The sequence below is a fragment of the Anser brachyrhynchus genome (assembly GCF_964034855.1).
Source record: "Anser brachyrhynchus genome assembly, chromosome: 2".
Taxonomy (NCBI): domain Eukaryota; kingdom Metazoa; phylum Chordata; class Aves; order Anseriformes; family Anatidae; genus Anser; species Anser brachyrhynchus.
In genome coordinates, this window is record NC_137695.1 from 841,966 (window position 1) to 861,268 (window position 19,303).

Genomic DNA, 19,303 nt, shown 5'->3' on the forward strand with positions numbered 1-19,303 from the left:
AAGAAGGATGCCACTGGCCACGCACTCACCTGCTGCAGAGGGACTCTGGCCCCCACTGCTCAGGGCGCCCGGCCCCACGGCCCCCCGTGTGCCACAGGCAGCCTCCGGTGGGGACCAGCACGGTGTCGGTGTCGGTGTCAGGGCAGTGACGTCCCTCAGGCAGTCGAGCAGCCCCTGCGGGGGGCTGTGCCCCATGCTCCAGCTGGCGAGAGCACGCAGCGTCACCGTAAGGCACATCAGATGGGGGAACAGCAAAATCAGGGGCCAGACCCCACAAGGAGACCCCCAGAGACTGACCCCCAATGGCTGCCCCTTTGTGACCCGACCCTGCAGGGGTGCCCCTGGGGACTGGACCCCATAAGGATGCCCCACGCAGCGGAGACCCCCCCAAAGGGCGTCCCCCTGCCCCCCAGGGACCAGAGCCCCCAGTGATGACCCCGAAGCCACCGCAGGGAGCAGAGCGCACCCCAGGGTGACAACGAGCCCCGCTGCCAGCTGGCGCGGGGATGTGCGGCTTGTGCCGCTGCGGAGGGCGTTGTGCTTAGCTCTGCCATGCCGTGCTGTGCCATGCCGTGCCGTGCCGTGCCACAACGTGCCATGCCATGCCGTGCTGCAATGCGCCGCGCCATGCCGTGCCTCCACGTGCCACGCTGTGCCGCAACATGCCACGCCATGCTGCAACGTGCCATGCCGTGCTGCAACGTGCCATGCCGTGCCATGCCGTGCCACAACGTGCCATGCTGTGCCGCGGCGTGCCGCAATGTGCCATGCTGTGCCGCAACATGCCATGCCATGCCATGCCACAACGTGCCATGCCGTGCCACAACATGCCATGCCGTGCCACAACATGCCATGCCGCACCATGCCACCATCTGCCATGGCAACACCACTTGGTGCCCTGCCCTGCTGCACGGTACCACGCCGTGCCCCCCACACCATGCCGTGCCCCACCTGTGAGCGAGCACCTCCCAGAATGAGAGTGGGCCCCCTCCCCCCCAGCTCTGCCCCGTGCCCCTCGCTGGGGGTGCAGGAGCCGCTGCCTGGGGGTCCGGGTGGGCCTGGCCCCCTCCCCGCCAGCTCCTCCAGGCTCTGCAGCGGGGAGCTCTCGGCCAGCGCCTCTGTTGTGACTGCGAAAGCAAATCCTGTCCCCGCTGCTGGCCACATGTCCCCGGAGGTGGCCAAGAGCAGGGAGCAGGGGGGGATGTTCGTGCACCCCCTGCCCGCACACCCCCGGGCTGCGCCCACACAGCAGCGCTGCGGGGTCCCCCTGCGGGCAGCCCCCCCCGCGGGTAACGACCCTGCCGCAGCGCCCCGCACACGGTGCCTCCGGTGCTGCTGGGGGCACGGCAGCGCTGCTCCCCCCGGGACATCGGGACGGGAGCCCTGCAGAGCCGCCCGCGCTTCGCCTGCACGGCGCGGACCCGACGGCGCGGACCGGCCGCCGCAGCCTCCCCGCCGCAGCCGGTCCCGGTGCCCGGTGCCCGGGGGCCGTCCCGCCGGTCCCACCCGGGCACGGCTCCGCTCCGCTCGGCGCGGGGCGGGACGGGACGGGACGGGACGGGACGGGACGGGACGGGACGGGACGGGACGGGGCGGTTCCTCTCCCCGGTTCCCCCCGGTACCGGCGCGGGGCTCACCCGAGCCGCCGCCGCCGCCGCCTCGGGGAGCAGCAGCAGCAGCGAGGGGGCCGGGCCGGGCCGGGCCGGGCCGATGCCGGGGCTCTGGGGCGGGTCGGGGCACGGCGGGACCCGGCGCGGCGCGGGGAGCCGGGGCCGGCACCGGGCGGCGGCAGCGGGGCCCCGCACTCCCGCCACGAGGTCCCGCCACGGCCCGGCCACGCCCCCAGCCGGCCGCGCCACGCCCCCTCGGGGCCACGCCACGCCCCCTTCAGCGCAGGCCACGCCTCCCCCCGCAGCAAGCCCCGCCCCCACGGAATCAACCCGCGGCCCCAGCTCAGCAAGCCCCGCCCCCCGGCAGCAAGCCCCGCCCCCGGCAGCAAGCCCCGCCCCCGGCAGCAAGCCCCGCCCCCGGCAGCAAGCCCCGCCCCCCGGCAGCAAGCCCCGCCCCCGGCAGCAAGCCCCGCCCCCTGCGCGGTGCACCTCGCCCCGCCCCTCCCGCAGCGCCCCCTGCAGGCCCGGCGGTGGCGGCGGGTGCGGAGCGCGCGGTGCCGGTGGCGGCGGCCATGTCCCGCCGGGGCCCCGCTCAGGTGAGGGCCGGGCCGGGCCGGGCCCGGGAGCTCTGGGCACAGCCGGAGCCGCTCCCGGGGGTGCGGGGCTGAGAGGGGCCGGGGGGGCTGCGGCCTCCTCGGGGCCCCGGGGGGCGGGGGGGGCCTCAAGGGAGGGTGGGCCCGGGGGTGCGGGGCCTGGGGGTACAAGGACCGGGGGTGCGGGGATGGGGGATGAAGGGCCCGGGGCTACAAGGACCGGGGGTGCGGGGCCCGGGGGTGCGGGGACCAGGGGTGCGGGGACCGGGGGTGCAGGGACCGGGGGTGCAGGGACCGGGGGTGCAGGGACCGGGGATGAAGGGACCGGGATGGGGGATGAAGGGCCCGGGGCTACAAGGACCGGGGGTGCGGGGCCCGGGGGTGCGGGGACCGGGGATGAAGGGCCCGGGGCTGCAAGGACCGGGGATGCGGGGACCGGGGGTACAAGGACCGGGGGTGCAGGGACCGGGGGTGCAGGGACCGGGGGTGCAAGGACTGGGGGGATCCCCCCGGGAGCACCCGGGGTCCCAGCGGCCCCCCCCCGGCCACCCCTCACTCCCCCCCGGTCCCCTCCCAGGCCTCGTCGTGGGGCGCAGGCACCGGCAGGCTGAGGCGCGTGCAGGCGGCGGGGCCGGAGCAGGCGCAGGCCCAGCAGCTGCAGGAGCTGCGGAGCAGGACGGAGAAGGCGGAGCGGAGGCTGCTGGCCTGCGAGAACCTGGTGGGCGAGCTGGGCAGCAACCTGGCGGCGCTGGGCAGCCTGCTGCAGGACTACGGGCAGCTCCAGCAGCGCCTGGACAACGTGGAGAACCTGCTCAAGAACAGGAACTTCTGGATCCTGCGCCTGCCCCCCGGCACGCGGGGAGAGGTGCCCAAGGTAACGGTGCCCGGCCGGGGCCGTGAGCCCCTTCCCCGGGCGGCAAAGCAGGGGCTGCCTCGCGGGACGCCGGCCCCAGCTCCGTCGTGCTTTGGGTGAGGAGCCCTGGGGTTGGGCCGGTCCGAGCCCTGAGCCCCGGAAACGCATCGGGCGGCCCCGCAGAGTTCCTCGGGCAGCAGTGTGACGGTGCTGCCCTTGCGGTGGCCTCCCCGTGCCCTCCACTGCGATTCCCACCCCGGAGCCCTGGAGGGGCAGCAGCCCGCAGCTGCACGCCGCCCCCCGGGAGCAGTTCAGTGAGTGCCGCTGCGGCAGCTATGGAGAGCGTGGGAAGTGCCGCGGCGTTCCCAGCAGCGGGCTGGCCCGGCTGAGCACCTGTGAACCCGGGGCTTGCAAGCCCTGATGCGTCCAGGCACGCTGCGCTCTCTGCCCGGAGACCCCGAGGCCAGCAGCGAGCGCTCCGTGCCCGTGCGCGGTTCCCAGTTCCCCGTCGCCGCGGAGGACGTCACCAAGTGCGTGCTGCTTGTGATTCCAGGTACCGCTCACATTTGATGACATTTCCGTGTACTTCAACGAGCAGGAATGGGAGACGCTGGACAGCTGGCAGAAGGATCTGTACAAGGCTGTGATGAGGGGGAACTACGAGACTCTGATCTCCCTGGGTAAGGCGCAGGGTGTGTTCCTCTGGGTGAATTTCTTTTTCTGTGTAGGCTGGGCAGCTTCCTTCCAGTCCCACCAGTGGTCTGGTGCGGTGGGGCTGGACACCCATAGCTCGCAGAACCTCTCCTGGGCAGCCAGACCCACTCCTTTCCCTTCCTTCCTGCTTGTAAGAGCTATCTGTAGTAAATAATAGTAACAGTAACAATACAAACGATATCTGTTATAACACACATGCAGAGGAGATGCTATTCATAACGACTGTGTAAGGGGATTCTAGGGTCAGGGAACCCTCACGACCTTCCAGCACAGTTCAGGAGTTACCCGGGTGGAGTTTGATAATCGCATCTCGAACGAGTTCTTGTTTTCTGTCTCTTTAGCCGTGATTTGAAGTGACAGGGACATTTCCACGTGCCTTGGTAAAGAACCAATTTAACCACGTTCAGTTCTAAGGACATCTGACGTGTTCTCGGATGATTTGGGCTGTAAGATTGCCCATCAAAAACTGTTTTGTGGGCACGACTGGTAACGTGCTGGTTGGTGCAGTCACTGAAGCTGAAGCTTCACTTTTCTAGCTAATTCTCTGTAGAAGGCACAAACCTGTTCCTCACGTGGTCCATCTGATGTAGACATTTTTACACAGCAGGAATTCTTCTGTCCCTACACCCGAAATAAAGTAATCTGATAACAGTAGCTCAGAAGATTTACTCTTCAAATCACCGCTAACGTTTGTGATGAAATTGGAGGAAAAGGTCAAAGACAAAGCCTCTCCCTCTCCTTTGAGATTTTATGTTCCTTTCCATTATTTAAGTCTTCTCTGTGCTTGAGCTACAGCTGTGCTTATGGTGAATCCCAACGCAGGACTAAGAAATCGACCCCACCATTTTCAGTGCGGGTAGCATCTCGGTGTCCTTACTGCCTGCCAGCCCTGGGGCTAAGGAAGAGGGGTCGCTTTGAGGTGTCTGAGGGTTCAGCAGAGGAATGGTGCAGCCAGTTCCTAACAAAACGTGCTGTCCTCTGCTTCCCTGTCCCTGAGCAGACTATGCTGTGTCCAAGCCTGACATCCTGTCCCGGATCGAGAGGGATGAAGAGCTCTGCACCAGAGGCTGTCGCGAGACCCCACAGACGTACATCCAGGATGGGCAGGAGCCCCCGCGGACGTGCATCGGAGATGGTCAGGAGCCCCCACAAACACATCTCAGAGACGGTCAGGAGTCCCCGGAGACGTGCATCCAGGGCGGTCAGGATTCCCTGCAGACGTGTATCGGAGATGGTCAGGAGCCCCTGGAGACGTGTAGCGGAGAGAGTCAGGAGACCCCACAGATGTGCATCCAGGATGGTCAGGAGCCCCCACAAACACATCTCAGAGATGGTCAGGAGCCCCTGGAGACGTGTAGCGGAGAGAGTCAGGAGACCCCACAGATGTGCATCCAGGATGGTCAGGAGCCCCCACAAACACATCTCAGAGATGGTCAGGAGTCCCTGGAGACGTGTGGCGGAGAGAGTCAGGAGACCTCACAGACGTGCATCCAGGACAGCCAGGAGCCCCCGCAGACGTCCGTCAGAGATGGCCAGGAACCCCCGCAGGCACCAGAAGATACGGACCAGGTGGAAGAGGCCTTGGGAGACGACGTAGACGTAGAAGATGACATGGGTAAGTTAAATGGGTGCCAGGAGGACGTGGCAGTTCCTGTCCCTGCTTTGTCAGATCTCCCATCGCTCTCTTTGTTAGAAATGAGCTGCCCTGAGGTTCTGTTGACTCTTTTGGCTAACTGTCCACGGAATGCCTTGAATCTTACTTCCAAGAGGAACGTTTATGCTTGGCCAGACGAATCGTGGGGAGACAACAGACAAAACCTACCAGAAGGGGCTGGGATGGAGCCGGGAGCGGTGGGACAGATCTCTTAGGATCTCTTCCAGCTCCGTTTCTGTGCAGTTCTGCAGTCCTTCACCTGATGGCATGCATCAGCCCCAGTGCTTCCAAAGACGCTCCTGCGTGCTTTGGTGAGAGTAGAGCCACGGTGGGGAGTAGGAACCTGCAATGGAGGGAGGAGGCAGGAGCAGGCTGCTAGCACGAGGGGCTGCAGAAGGAGGCAGGAGCACCTCGGGGCGTGGCATGGAATTGCTGGAAAAATGATTGCTGGAGTATGGAGGCCAGGCAAAAAACAGGAGACACTGGAAAGGTACAGACAGACCCAGAGAGAGCCAACGGCAGAGCTGTGTTTGAGAGCTCTTTCCTGCTGGAATTAGGAGCTGGGGGGGCTACAGGAGCTTCGTGAAAGGCTGGGCGAGCACTGGCAGGGGTCAGAGGGCCGGCTCTGCCCTTTGAGGAATGTTACCCAGAAACAACGCAGGCCCCAAGTGTGTCCTTGGGGGTTGGTTTGTCAAGAGCTCCTGGGAAGAGAGGAAAAAGGCGTTACGCAGGCATAGCCTCTCCCTCTCCTCTGAGATTTTAAGTCACCTTCTGTTGGGGAGGTTTTCTCTGTACTTGAGGTAGAGCCGTCCTTACGGGTGGATCCTTCCACAGGACTAAGGCGGCAGCGTGGCTTTGCCTGTTAAAGCATGGGTTCTGTGTCCGTGTCCGTCCTTACTGCCTGCCAGCCCTGGGGCTAAGGGAGAAGGGTCACTCTGAAGTGTCTGAGGGTTCAGCAGAGGAATGGTGCAGCCAGTTCCTAACAAAACGTGCTGTCCTCTGCTTCCCTGTCCCTGAGCAGACTGCGCTGTGTCCGAGCCTGACATCCTGTCCCAGATCGGGAGGGATGAAGAGCTCTGCACCAGAGGCTGCCAGGTGACCCCACAGCCCTGCATCCGAGATGGTCAGGAGCCCCCCCAAACACCAGAAGAGACGGGCCGGAAGGAAGAGGCCGTGGGAGAACAGAAAGTCCCCTCGGAAGCCGGCACAGGTACGTTACCTGAGTGCCAGGAGGATGTGCTTTTACAGCCCGTTCCCGTCCCAGCTCTCAGATCTGCCAGCGGCCTCCGTGGAGGAGGGCTTGGCAAGCCACCGTGCTTGGAGGAGCATCACCAGGGAAAGGCAGCAGTGCTGGGGTGTGCTGCCAAAGTGCTGCAAGGGAAAATGGAGGCGGTTCAAGGGCCTGAACATAAGGCACAGTGGGAATGCCACCCATGGCGTTGATGGGGAGAGTTTAGGATGGATGAGGCTGCTCTGCAGAGGTGACCACCTGTGGCTCCTTGGGGACTCTTCCCAGACCTCTCTCTGCTTTTGGTCCGTGTGTGCTTCTTGAGCTGGAGCTGGCTCTGGCTCTTCTGCACAGTGCCAGCATGTCTCCAGTCAGCATCACGCCAAAGCAAGAAGATGTGAGCTGTCCGCTGGTGTTTAAAGTTGCTTTCCTCTTCTCTGCCAACAGAGCTCCCCATCCTGGTGATGAATGTCACGTCCCTGAGTGCGCGGAGAGAGGAGTTGAGCAGGGAACTTAAGCGTGAGACAGAGGTGGAAGAGGACCTGGCCGAGCGCGGCTCTGGTGAGTTACCCCGTGCATGGCAGGCATGGCGCTCTGTGGGCAAGAAGCAGCTCCCAGCTCACTCACGGGCTTGAAATAGGAGGTGAGAGGAACATTCCAGATCCTCTTTTGTCACCCAGCAAGGGAGGGATCTGGTGCCAGGTGGGGTGTTCAGCCCCGTCGTCTCTGCAGAGAGAATGAGTCCAGACAGGGGTCCTGCTAGCAGCAATCAGGGGAAGTGTGCTCAGCATTGAACATTTGGCATTTGGCAACAGTTACAAGCTTGACAGAAGCGAAGAGCCTGGAAGTACTGCTGATTACAGCTTTCCAAGGATTTTTTTTTTTTCCTGCTACCTCTTGTGGCCATCATTGGTGTCGTGGTTTTAGAGGCGGAGCCCTTTGCACAACCTGCTCTGGTGGCACCGCAGCAGAGCACAGCCCGATTCTTGAGAGCAACAGATTTGCCCCCGAGACCACGCTGAGTTGTTGAGTTGCCTAGGCCAGGACCCTGCAGAGGCACCTGCGCCTCTCCACGCTGCGTTCTCGGATTTGTCAGGAGCTCCTTTATTGCGGAAAGCCTGCTCGGTGCTTTGGGACTAAAACCACAAGATGGAATTGTCCCTGGAGTGTGAGTGAGGAATGTCTGTGTTGTTTCATTTCAGAGGAAGGCTCTTTACTGGAAAACGAGAAGGCCTGTGAAGGGGCTTCTCCTCCTGAAAGCCTCGAGGTGAAGGAGGTGGGGCCCAACGCGTTGCAAAACGTTTCTGCGACTTCTCCTGACCCAGCAATCCAGAACTGCCCAGGAGAGCAGGCGAAGCCCAGGAGCAAGAAGAAGCCAAGCAAGTGCTCAAGCAACAGCCTGCTGATGGGCGACTGCCGGCGCGGCTACGTGCGTGAGTGGTCGCACCCCTGCACCGAGTGCGGGAAGCGTTTCCGTCTGAAAATCAACCTCATCATCCACCAGCGGAGCCACGCCAAAGAGGGGCCCTACGAATGCACGGTGTGTGAGATCAGCTTTGCAGACAAAAGCCACCTGGTCCTGCACCAGGCCATCCACACCCAAGACAGGGCTTTTGCGGCCAAGGTCTGGGGGAACACGCACCCAGAACTGAGGATAGGGCCGAGGAAGAAGCTGTGCAGGGCTCCCGGCAGCACTGCCCACAGCCTGGGTAACAGGACACATGCTGGGGGGGCCTGGCTGGGCCAGACCAAGGAGGAGCAGGACACAGGGAACCCGTCCAGGGCGCATTTCTCCCCACAGTCGACGCTTAGGAATTACACGAAACGCCCACTGAAATGCGATCTTTGCAACAAGTTTCTGTCTTGCCCCTCTGCCCTCCAGCGGCACTTGCAGACCCACTCTGAGAAGAGGCCGTTTCGCTGCACCACCTGCAACAAGGGCTTCACCCGCAATACTCACCGCTTGCGCCACGAGCAAATTCACATACGGCAGCAAGCCCTGGCAAGCCAGCAGCCCAAGACAGTCTAGCACTCAACTGCGGCCAGGAGGCCCCAGCTGAAAGCAGCCCCGGAGGTGCCTGGCAAGGAGCCGTCCTCGCTCGCTGAGCCGGGCACCCGAGGGCCAGCTCCGTGCCCACTGCGGCCAAAGCTGCTCCACTGAACGCGCCTCCTGGTGGCTGCTGCGGAACTCAAACTTCCAGTTATCAGACTCTTAAAACAGCACGAGTTGGAAGAGGACCCGCAAAGATCCTCAAGTCCAACTCAAGAACTGCTGCTGCTACAGTGGGAGCCTGTTGGGAGAGTAGGAAGTAGGACAGCAGCCTGGGGGCAAGTGACACGACGACGGGAGGCATCCGAACTGCTCGTGTCCCTGGGCAGAAACGGTGAGCGTTCAGACAGATTCTGTACGTGGTGGGGCATCAGGGTTGTGGGCCATCCGTCAGTTGGATTTTTGGAGCTTTCCCGAGTTGCAGAATAAATCAAAGCTTGAATACCATTATGTGGAACAAATTACAGAAGCCTCTCCAGTGATAAATATTGCTTTGCTATTTCTCAAACTCGTGTCTGCTGGCTAATGCATGAAACTTCCCAAACTGACCTTGCTAGGTTAGCAGATAGGTCACGCAGCCCAGCAAGAGAAGTTGCTACCAGCTGTTGAGCTCACCCAGTATTCGATGCTGAAGCTGACCGCTTCGTTTTGGAAACACAATTTGGAAACACAGTGAAGAGGACAGACAGAGGGAACCAAACTGACAGATCAGAGTGGGTTCCAAAGGAGCTTTTCAGTTCACTGATGGTGCTTGACCAAGACGCCAGGCAGAGTGTGTGGCATCTCAGATCGTCCTGGCCGTGCGTGTCGGGTACCCCATCCTGCTGAGGAAATCTGCCACGCGGGGGATCTCCTTGGGAACAGCTGTGTGTTGCACTGGAAGACAAGTAGAGAGAAACAAGGCACACCTTCTGTTTGCGTAACGCTGCAGGTGTTTGTGAGGTCCCGGCACTGGTCCTTCCATTGGGAAGGCCGGCCTTCAAAATCCTACGTGGGAGGGTTGGTGCCCCAAGACCAGCCTGCGCAGATGGTCACTTTACAAATGGTAGGTAGGATTCCTGCTGCGCTGCAGCTGCAGCCTGTGCGAGGACCCTTCCCCGGGCTCGGACGTGTTGGCTGGCACCCGGCGCCATCCCAGCTGCTCCGTGCAGGAGCATCCCCTCCGCTCAGCCCCGCTGCGACTGGAAGCCGTGCACGCTCCCTCTGTCACTAATCTCGTGGAAGACTGGTTATGCTAGCTACCTCAACGCGCTGTGGAGAGGCACCCTGGTGGGCGACGACGGCCAGGCCAGCCGAGGCTCTGGTGGCCCCAGGAATCACTTGAAGCACGTGTCCCCAGCCCTGCGCGCACCGGGCGCGCCGCTGGGAAGCATGAAGCATGTGTACAGAGAGAAGGGAATCAGTCCTGGAGGCATCACGGTGCAGGCCAAGCTGAGAGGCTGATAGGACTCCCGAGCTGTTTTTTTTTTTTGCTTTGTTTCCATTGACTTATTTGATGTTATTGTTTGAAATCACTAAGTCTCTGCCCCTCTCTGGGCAGGGAGTGTGGGGAACCAGTTTCCTTAGGAGATTTTGCATTCCTGGCCACCTGCACGGTCTGAGGGGCTGCAGGTGGGGCTGCTGTCGGTGGCGGGCCTTGGGCAGCGAGGTGACGTTGCCTGGGCCGTGTCCTGGGGTACACTGCGGGGTGCGGGGTGGTGCCCGGCCACCTCCCTGCGGGGCTGGAGGGACAGCACGGCCGTGCCCAGGCGTGGTGTCAGAGGGGCTCCTCTGGGCCCGTTCCGTGCTCCCTGCCCCGCGCCAGCCCCCAGCAGGAGGCACCGGGTGCTGCGAAGCCCTGGAGGACACAAGGGTGGTTGATGCCTTAAGGGCCGTGAGGTGATGGGTCCGACAGCAAGCCCTGCTGCCGTGCGGGCTGTAGCCAGTTACCCCTGCCCAGTTTGCCATCCCAGTGAGCCCAGTTGATCCCAGTACCACAGGGTACGAGTCAGCCAGTGCAGGCCCCGGGGCAGCTCGGAGGAAGCAGCCTCCCCCTGCCGCCGCCTGCCCGGCCCCGAGCGTTTGCTTTAAAGCTGTGACTGGGACCAACTTTTTTTCGTAGGAAATCTCAGCTCCCTTTCTCAGGCCGTGGAGTCAATAAAGTATTTGTCTGTACGCGCGCCTGGTTTCGTTTGCTTTAAACACAGCGCTTCGCAGCTCGACACGAGGAAGGCGGGCACGGGCTGAAAGGGGCTGTGCCAGGCTGGGGTTGCACCTTCCCCAAGGGCTGCCAGCCCCGGGGGAGCCCGGATGTCACCAGGGCAGCTGTGGGGTGCCGAGGGGAGCCCGGCCGCCGTATGGGCAACCGTAGGGTGCTGAGGGGCTGGGGATGGCCCCGCCACGGCGCTGATGGCGCCCTCGGCTGTCATGGCCGCCCTCGGCTGTCATGGCCGCCCTCGGCTGTCATGGCCGCCCTCGGCTGTCATGGCCGCCCTACCCCGCCCATGGCGGCGGCCATCTTGTGTGGGGACAGAGCCAGGGAGGGGCCATTGGGATTGGGCGTGGCCACGGGGAGGGGGCGTGGCCATCTTGGGGTGGGCGTGGCTGCGGCAGTGGGCGGGGCTCCGGGCACAGGCCATGCCCAGAGCGTCACCGCTGCCACCTCCCGGCCTGGGCGCTGTCCCCGGGGTGTCCCCGGGGTGCCAGCGTCCCCTCTTTCCTACCTGGGGTGTCCCCAGGGTGTCATTGTCCTCTCCTCCATCCCCAGGGCGTCTTCAAGGTGTCCCCGGGGTGTCGTTGTCCCCTCCTTCGTCCCCGAGGTGTCCCTGGGGTGTCCCCAGGGTGTCAGTGTCCCCTTCTTCATCCCCAAGTTGTCCCTGGGGGTGTCCCCAGGAAACCACGGCTCCCTCCTTCATCCCCAAGGTGTCCCCAAGGCGTCACTGTCACGTTCTTTATCCCCAGCGTGTCCCCGGGGTGTCCTCAGCACGCCATGGCCCCCTCCTTCATCCCCGGGGTGTCCCCAGGGTGTCACTGTCACCCCGGGGTGCTGCTCCTGACAGGGACACCAGCCCCATGGGGACACCCTGTGTAGGGCAGGGGCCTGGGGCTGAGCCGTCGGTGCCCTGACGCTGCTGCACGGCCTGATGGTGGTCGCGGCCGTCGGGGTCCCACCTGGTGCTGCCCCCGCGCCCCAAGGCCCCAGTCCCATCCCTGCTCCTGGGGGGCCACCCAGTGCTGCTCATCGCGGTCCGTGTCCTCATCCCCCGGGGATGGGGACCCCATCGCCGTGCTGGGCAGCCTGTGCCACCGCTCCGTCACCGCGCTGTCCCCGCTGCCCGCAGAGCTGCCACTCCTGACACGTCAGCCCCAGTGTCGCCTCCCTGAGGCGTGAGGCTGCGGGAGCAAAGAATCACAGAATCGTAGCATAAAAGAATGGGTTGGGTGGGAAGGGGCCCCAAAGCCCCCCACGGCCACCCCCTGCCATGCCCAGGGCCCCCTGCCCCCAGCCCAGGCTGCCCCCAGCCCCATCCAGCCTGGCCTTGGGCACTGCCAGGGATGGGGCACCCACAGCTCCTGGGGGCAGCCTGCGCCAGGCCTCACCGCCCTCACTGTGAAAGATTTTGAGTATCTAACCTAAATCTGCCCTCTTTTAGCTTAAAGCCGTCACCCCGTGTCCTATCCCTACCCCCCCTGCCCAAGAGTCCCTCCCCAGCCCTCCTGCAGCCCCTGCAGGCACTGACGGCCGCTGTGAGGTCTCCCCGCAGCCTTCTCTTCTCCGGGCTGAACAACCCCAACTCCCTCGGCCTCTCCTCACGGCAGAGCTGCTCCAGCCTCCGAGCATCCTCGTGGCCTCCCCTGGGCTCGCTCCAGCAGCTCCGCGTCCCGGTGCCGGGGGCCCCACCACGAAGGCGGTGCCCAGGTGGGGTCTCACGAGAGCGGAGCACGGGGGGACGATCCCCTCCCTCGCCCTGCTGGCCGTGCTGCTTTTTGGTGCAGCCCAGGGCACGGCTGGTTTCTGGGCTGCAGGCGCACATTGCCGGCCCGTGCTGGGACAGGAATGTGCGGCAGACACCGCCAGCGGCACCAGCTGCCCAAATGCACCAGGGCATAAGCGCTCCCCCAGGCTGCATTGCTTTGAACGGGCCGAAATCACAAAACCTGGGCCAGGGGAAGAGGAGGAGAGGCTGCCAGTGGGCGACCCAGGGGCAGAGCGGGAGGGCAGACAAGGCTTTGTTGTGCTGATGCTCACCCAGAGCCGCAGCTCCTGGCTGAATGGGGCTGTGAATGGGAGCTCCGCATTTCCCTGGGGCAGTTCCTGCGTTCTCCCGGGACGCTGCCGGGCTGGGAGCAGGACAGGCTGGGCGAGACCCGCGCTGGGCAGCAGCACCCGTGCAGGGACGATGGGTGCAGGGTGACAGCAGGGACACGGGGTGGCTGACCGCAGGACGCGCTGCAAGCTGCACGAAGGACGGACACCCTGCGGCAGACGGACTGCCCCGGGGAACGGCACCGCGGTTCTCCCTGCGGCACGGGCACCGCAGGGTGGGCACACCAAGTCCCGGGGGTGTTGCTACACCCGGAGCTGCTGCTGCTGGGGGGAAGGCGCCCGGGGGCTGCCCTGCTGCCGGCAGGACGCGTGCTCATCCCTCGGCTCGCGGGAGGCACGCAGGGAGCGGGAGGTGGCGCAGGGCTGCAGGAGGCGTCCTGGCAAAGCCACCACCGAGGATCCAGCTACGATTCACGTGGCCTCACACCCACAGCTCCCTTGGCAGGGGCTGTTGGAGGCGGCATGCTACCAGCCTCGCTCACCGACGCACAAAGCTCAGCAGGAGACCGCATCAGCCCAGTCTTTTATCCACATCTCTCCCCAGCCGTGCGGTGACCCTGGCTGTCCCAGCAACAACAGCCTCTCCCCGGGCCACCGAACTCCCCCAACCGACCTCGAAGCTGGTAGGATTTAAGTAACCCTGAGTTCGAGTGCTCCGCTCCCCGTCCCACGGTGCCAAACACGCAGCAGCCACTCTTCAGCCGAGCCCCCCTTCCACGGGGCAGCGGCGCAGCCCCCGCTGCTGGACCTCCTCCGCTCGGTCTCGGGCCGGTCTCGCCCCCACAGCGTGCGTCTGCCAGCCCCATCCTCGTCCCCGGGGACACGGGGGGGGGGGGTGCGGAGAGCCCCGCGGTGCTGCGACGCCAGCTGCCCGCCGCGTGCCGCCCTCACGGGCCACTGCACCTCTCTGCCTGCAGAAACGCTGCCCCTTCCCGTCCGCAGCCCTCGCGTTACGGATTGTCCTGGGTGGACGGCTTGCAGGGGACGGCCCCCGGCTCCTGGCCGTGGTTGGGCAAGCCGGCAGCAGGAGGGCTGGCCGTGGCGTGGACCTTCTGGTGGTGGTTCAGAGACTGCCGGTGGCGGAAGCTCTTGCTGCAGCCGTTGCACTGGAAGGGTCGCTGCTGGGTGTGCCGGCGCTGGTGCTCCTCCAGCGACGCTTGCAGGGGGAAGCTCTCGGCGCACTCGATGCAGCGGTACAGCCGCTCCCCGGCCGCGCTGGCCCGCGCGGGCCGGCCCGCCCAGCCCGCCCGCAGCTGCACCCCGTGGATGCGCTGGTGCTTCTGGAGGTGGTGCTTCTGGATGAAGCCCTTGCCGCAGGCAGGGCAGCAGTAGGGCCGCTCCCCGGTGTGGATGCGGTAGTGCTTGTTGAGGTTGGACTTCTCGTTGAAGCTCTTGCCGCAGGCAGGGCACTGGAAGGGGCGCTCGCCCGTGTGCAGGCGCTGGTGCCGCAGCAGCGCGGCGTGGTGGGCCAGGCTCTTCCCGCAGGCCGTGCAGATGAAGGAGCCGTTGTTCTTCCGCGCGTGGCTCTGCTGCCGCGCCAGGAGGTTGCGCTTCAGCCGCGCGCTCTTCCAGCCCAGGGGCAGCGCGTGGGGCTCATCCCCGGCGGCACACGGGCCGTGCTCCTCGGCGCCGGGCTGTGCCGAGGCAGCCTCCGCGGCAGTGTCCTCTCCCAGCGGCATCCCCTGGGGCAGGGTGAACGGCTGGTCGGTCCCCGCGCCGTGCCCGTGTTCCGCCGGGAAAGGCAAGGCCGGGGCAGGGCGAGCTTCCACCGGGACAACCACGGGCTTGAATTCCGGCTGGGCGGCCCCATGCTTGCAGAGCTCCCCTAAGCCCTCTCCAGCTCCCTTCTGCTCGTCCAAGCTGGTGTGGCTCTCCCAGGGCACTGGCAGCTCCTGGCTCAGGGGAACCTCCTCTTCCAGCCTCATGGAGGGTGCCTGCGGCAGGGCCAGGCTTTCTGATCCTTCCTCCTGCGGCTGCTGCTCTTCTGTCTTGATCACGATCTTCTCACCTGCTGAAGGACAGCAATTATTCACTCCCAGCCAAGGAAAGCTCTCCCGTGCCTCTAGCCCCAGCGCAGGAGCAGGAGCCGAGCTTCCCCTGCAGCACGTTGGTGAGACGAACCAGCAAACGTGCCACTAGAGAGGGAGCAGGAGGGTTTTACTGTGAGCAAAGGGGGAGAAGAACAAGAGGTGGAAGGATGCTGGCGTCTGCTGGGAGTTATCTGGTCATCTCGGGGGACATTCAATGGACTGACAACGCAATATTCGTAAAGAAGCCAGAAGAGAGGAAAACATGAGGGCAAAGTCGTGGCTGCGGAGTCCTCTGTCCTGGAAGGAACTTGGTCAGGAATGGCAGAGTTTAGTTGGGTAAATCTGGGGAAAAGGACCAAAGCTACCCTCCAGGAGCAGGACCGAGCTTGTCTGCAGGCAAGCAGGCGCAGCGCCACGCTCACCCTAAGCCCTGCCCAGGCTTTTTCCACTCCCTCGGTATGCGGGCTGTTCTGGGCTTAGACATTTGGCGTGGCTCCTTTCGGATTTCTTTCCCCCCTGGCACTGCTTTTCCTCCTCAGCCCTTAATTTCCATTCCCTCGCCCCGCCAAGCTGTATGCAACCCTTCACCATCCCCAGGCCCTCGCGGTGGCGGTGTTAACGCCATCGCCGCTACGTGGCTGCCGTAACTCACCGCCACCGACGTGCCCTGACACCGCTCCCTTCTCCAGCAGCCCGTGGGTCCTGGTCCCCAAATCCTCCCCGTCCTCGGCCGGCAACAGCAGAGAGGGTTTGGAGCTGGCGTCCCCGGGCCCTAGGGGAGGAAGCGGCTGTGCGAACGGCTGATGCTGGGCGCTGGCACCACAGCCCCTGGGCAAAAGGCTGCTCTTGCACAGCCGGGGCGTCCTGGGCTGCCGGAACAGCGGTTTGGTTTTCCCAGGACAGTCGGAGCACGCTGGTGTCAGCCAAACTGGACAACTGATTTTAGTTACCTCAGCAAGAAGTACGCATCGGGCACTCGTCCTTTATAATAACTCATTATTTTCAGCCAAAAAATAATTCGTGCTAGAACTTAGGGCTGCCCGCAACAAATTCCTCCAGCGTCCTGCATGTACGGCCATGTCCTGGGGCACACCTGTACTGGAGAGCAGGACCCAGGACACGGCAGGCGCAGCGCCACGTGCTGCCCGGGGGGCTCTGCTCCCTGCCCAGCAGGCGCGGTGCAGCGGGTGCCCGCTCCTCCTGCACGGCTCCTGCCCGCGGGGCTGCCTGAGGGCCCCATCCTGGCCGTGCTCACTGATGGATGGCACCGCGGGGCTCTGCGTCAGCAAGGCGTGACATCTCCTGGGTGCTGAGAACTGCCAGAGGCTGAGCGTGCAGCACACTCGCCACCCACAGCCAAACCCTAACGGTGTCAGGGCACCGCCGCTCGCTACCTGCTCTCCAAACGTCCAGACGACAGAAGTCAATACGCAGCTTGAAGCAAGATGCCGCCTAGAAGACGACAGATAAAGCCTACGACACGTGCACGGGGACTGATGCTTACCAAGAGAGACCACAGCCTCGTAGCTCCCCTTCACCGCCATCCTGTACAGCTCCTGCTGACGGCTGTCCAAGCCGCCCCACTCCTGCTCCGGCAAACAGGCGGCGTCATCCTCACCCGCCGTGGGGACCTGAAACGGCAGGAGGCACCCCCTCAGCACCTCCCTGCCTTGTCTGCCCCCACAAGGCGCCCCGCTCCCCCCCTGTGTGCTGCGGGCTGGCACGGCGCGGGTGCAGAGCTCCCGCGGAAGGTGCTGTGTCCCAGCCTGAGCTCAGGGAACAATTGCAAAGCAGCAGAATGATGCTTCCCCTGCTCAGCCGCCTCTCCCCTAACAGCCGGGAGGTTTGCATCCCAGGAGTTAGGCTCGATGATCCGTATGGGCCCCTTCCAGCTCGGGATATTCTACGATTCTACGATCTCCTTCCCCGGATCCACACCGGCAGCCTGCGGCAGCCCCCGTGGCACCGGAGCAAAACACATGGGAAGGAGCCGTCCACCTGGCAGGCAACCCGTGGGGCCCCACAGGGCTGAAAACACCGGGGTGCACCTGTGCTGCGCTCCCCCTTTTCACCGGGGATGGGGAGCAGCAGGAAGGGCTCGGGGCTGAGCACCAGAGGAGCCCCGTCCCTGCCATCCTGCCCCGACGCCCACGAGAGCTCCGCACCCGCGCCGTTGCCTTGGGCACATCCCCGTTACCTCAGGCTCATCCCCGTTCCCCGGGGCTTGTCCCCATTACCCAGTGCTTGTCCCCGTTACCTGGGGCACGTCCCCATTCCCCGGGGGCTTGTCCCCATTACCTGGGGCTTGTCCCCGTTCCCTGGGGCTTGTCCCCATTACCTGGGGCTTGTCCCCGTTCCCCAGGGCTTGTCCCCCCTTCCCTGGGGCTTGTCCCCGTTAACTGGGGCACGTCCCCATTCCCCGGGGCTTGTCCCCTGTTCCCCAGGGCTTGTCCCCGTTACCTGTGGCTTGTCCCCAATTCCCTGGGGCTTGTCCCCGTTACCTGGGGCTTGTCCCCGTTCCCTGGGGGCTTGTCCCCGTTACCTGGGGCTTGTCCCTGTTCCCCGGGGCTTGTCCCCCATTCCCTGGGGCACATCCCCCATTCCCCAGGGGCTTGTCCCCGTTCCCTGGGACTTGTCCCCCATTCCCCAGGGTCTTGTCCCCGTTACCTGGGGCTTGTCTCACATTCCCTGGGGCTTGTTCCCGTTCCCCAGAGGCTTGTCCCCCATTCCCTGGGGCTTGTCCCCGTTCCTCAGGGGCTTGTTCCCGTTCCCCAAGGGCTTGTCCCCGTTACCTGGGGCACGTCCCCCGTCCCTGGGGGCTTGTCCCCGTTCCCTGGGGCTTGTCCCCAATACCTGGGGCACGTCCCCCATTCCTGGGGCACGTCCCCCATTCCCCAGGGGCTTGTCCCCATTCCCTAGGGCTTGTCCCCATTCCCCGGGGCTTGTTCCCCCTTCCCCGGTGCTTGTCCCCGTTACCTGGGGCACATCCCCCGTTCCCCGGGGGCTCGTCCCCGTTCCCCGGGGCTTGTTCCCATTCCCCAGGGGCTCGTCCCCGTTCCCCGGGGCTTGTTCCTATTCCTCGGGGGCTCGTCCCCGTTACCTGGGGCACGTCCCCGCCGGGACCCAGTCCGGGCCGGGGTGCCCAGCAGCCGCGGTGCCGCAGCTGGCGCTCGACGTGCTCGAGGCGCCGCGTGCTCTCCTGCACGAGGGCGGCCAGCGCGGCCCACTTGCGCTCCAGCTGCCCCCCGAAGTCCAGCACCGCCTTCTCCAGCTCCGAGAGCTTCTTCTCGGCCGTCTCCGCTCGCCCTTCCAGGCTCAGCAGCCGCAGGGCCTGCGACTCCACCTTCCGCTCCACCGCCTGCACCGCCGCCACCACCGTCCACAGCGAGATCTCGGCCACCGGCGGCTGCTTGTCCCCGTCGATGGGCACCGGCACCGGCACCGGGACGGGCACGGGGGGCTGCGGCGGGAGCGGCTGCCAGGGCTCGGGCCCCCACTCGGGCTCCTGTTGGCGGGGAGAGGACGGGGGTGAGGGGCCCGGTGGGCACGGCACGGGGGGGGGGGGTCCGGGGCCGGGCAGCACCGTGGGGACCCTCCCGTCCCCCTCCCCGCACCGGCGGGGCCCGGCCCGGGCCTGCCGCCCCCGCACCGGGCTGCGGCGGGCACCGAGGCGCGGCCGGGGCCGGTCCCCGCCGCCCGGCTGCGGAACGGACCGGGGGGGTGGGGGGTGTACGGGGAGGGGGGGGGGTTGGAGGGAGCCGCCGCCGCCGCCCGGTGCCCCCGTACCTGAGCCGGGCCCCACCGGGCCATGGCCGCCCCGCGCCGCCGCCGCCGCCGCACCACGGCGCCCCCTGGCGGCCCCCGCCCGCCGCACGGCCCCGCACCGCCCCCGGGCCCGGCCCGGCCCCGGCTCCCCTCAGAGACCCCCCGGTAACGGGACCCCCCCCCCGCCCCCGGGGCCGGGCCCCCCGTCCCCCCCTTCCCACGGCCCCCCGGTTCCAGCGCCCTCGTCCCCAGCTGCTCCCGTCCTGGAGCCTCCCTGCCCTGGGCCCCCCAACCCAGCTCCCCCAGTCTCAGTCCCCCCCCAGTCCCAGTTCCCCCCCAGTTACCAGACCCCACACACACAGCCCAGGGACCCCCCCCAGTCCCAGACCAGCCTGGTGCCAGAACTCCCCCCCCATTCCTGGAGCCCCTCCACATATTTCAAAGTCCCCCCTGGTCCCAGCCCCTCCGTGCCCCTAGCCCCCCCCCAGTCCCCGATCCCT

The 19,303-nt window shown here is 65.3% G+C and overlaps 2 protein-coding genes across 5 annotated transcripts in view; one reads left to right on the top strand and one right to left on the bottom strand.

The window, feature by feature from the left end:
- Positions 1–2,082: 2,082 nt before the first annotated feature.
- Positions 2,083–19,303, top strand: part of LOC308189445 (uncharacterized protein) — a 30,217-nt gene continuing 12,996 nt past the window's right edge. The window contains exons 1-9 of the mRNA XM_080579488.1: positions 2,083–2,206; positions 2,781–3,077; positions 3,610–3,736; positions 4,771–5,385; positions 6,446–6,634; positions 7,100–7,213; positions 7,855–8,675; positions 13,926–14,749; positions 18,352–18,566. Of these exons, the coding sequence (XP_080435614.1) occupies positions 2,183–2,206; positions 2,781–3,077; positions 3,610–3,736; positions 4,771–5,385; positions 6,446–6,634; positions 7,100–7,213; positions 7,855–8,675; positions 13,926–14,749; positions 18,352–18,566 (3,226 nt within the window). The 5' untranslated portion in view covers positions 2,083–2,182. The remainder of the gene's footprint in view (positions 2,207–2,780; positions 3,078–3,609; positions 3,737–4,770; positions 5,386–6,445; positions 6,635–7,099; positions 7,214–7,854; positions 8,676–13,925; positions 14,750–18,351; positions 18,567–19,303) is intronic.
- On the bottom strand, positions 9,246–18,884 carry LOC308190268 (zinc finger protein 212-like). 4 transcript variants are annotated; one of them, XM_080581354.1, is made up of 5 exons: positions 18,825–18,884; positions 18,139–18,543; positions 16,543–16,669; positions 15,691–15,810; positions 9,246–15,016 (listed from the first exon to the last, which is right to left on the bottom strand). In XM_080581354.1, the coding sequence occupies exons 1-5, from the start codon at positions 18,846–18,848 to the stop codon at positions 13,959–13,961; spliced, it is 1,734 nt and encodes a 577-aa protein (XP_080437480.1). In that variant the 5' UTR covers positions 18,849–18,884; the 3' UTR covers positions 9,246–13,958. The 4 variants fall into 4 exon arrangements, with proteins under 4 accessions (XP_080437480.1, XP_080437479.1, XP_080437482.1 ...); XM_080581353.1 differs by having other exon boundaries at positions 9,246–15,019; XM_080581356.1 differs by lacking the exon at positions 15,691–15,810.

Coding starts and splice junctions, on each gene's coding strand:
- LOC308190268 (XM_080581353.1), bottom strand. CDS start 18,848: ATGGCCCGGTGGGGCCCGGCTCAG. Junction 18,544..18,824: donor CCCGGTGGGGCCCGGCTCAG/GTACGGGGGCAC, acceptor CCCCGCCAACAG/GAGCCCGAGTGGGGGCCCGA. Junction 15,020..15,690: donor GTCAGGGCACGTCGGTGGCG/GTGAGTTACGGC, acceptor GCTGTCCTTCAG/CAGGTGAGAAGATCGTGATC.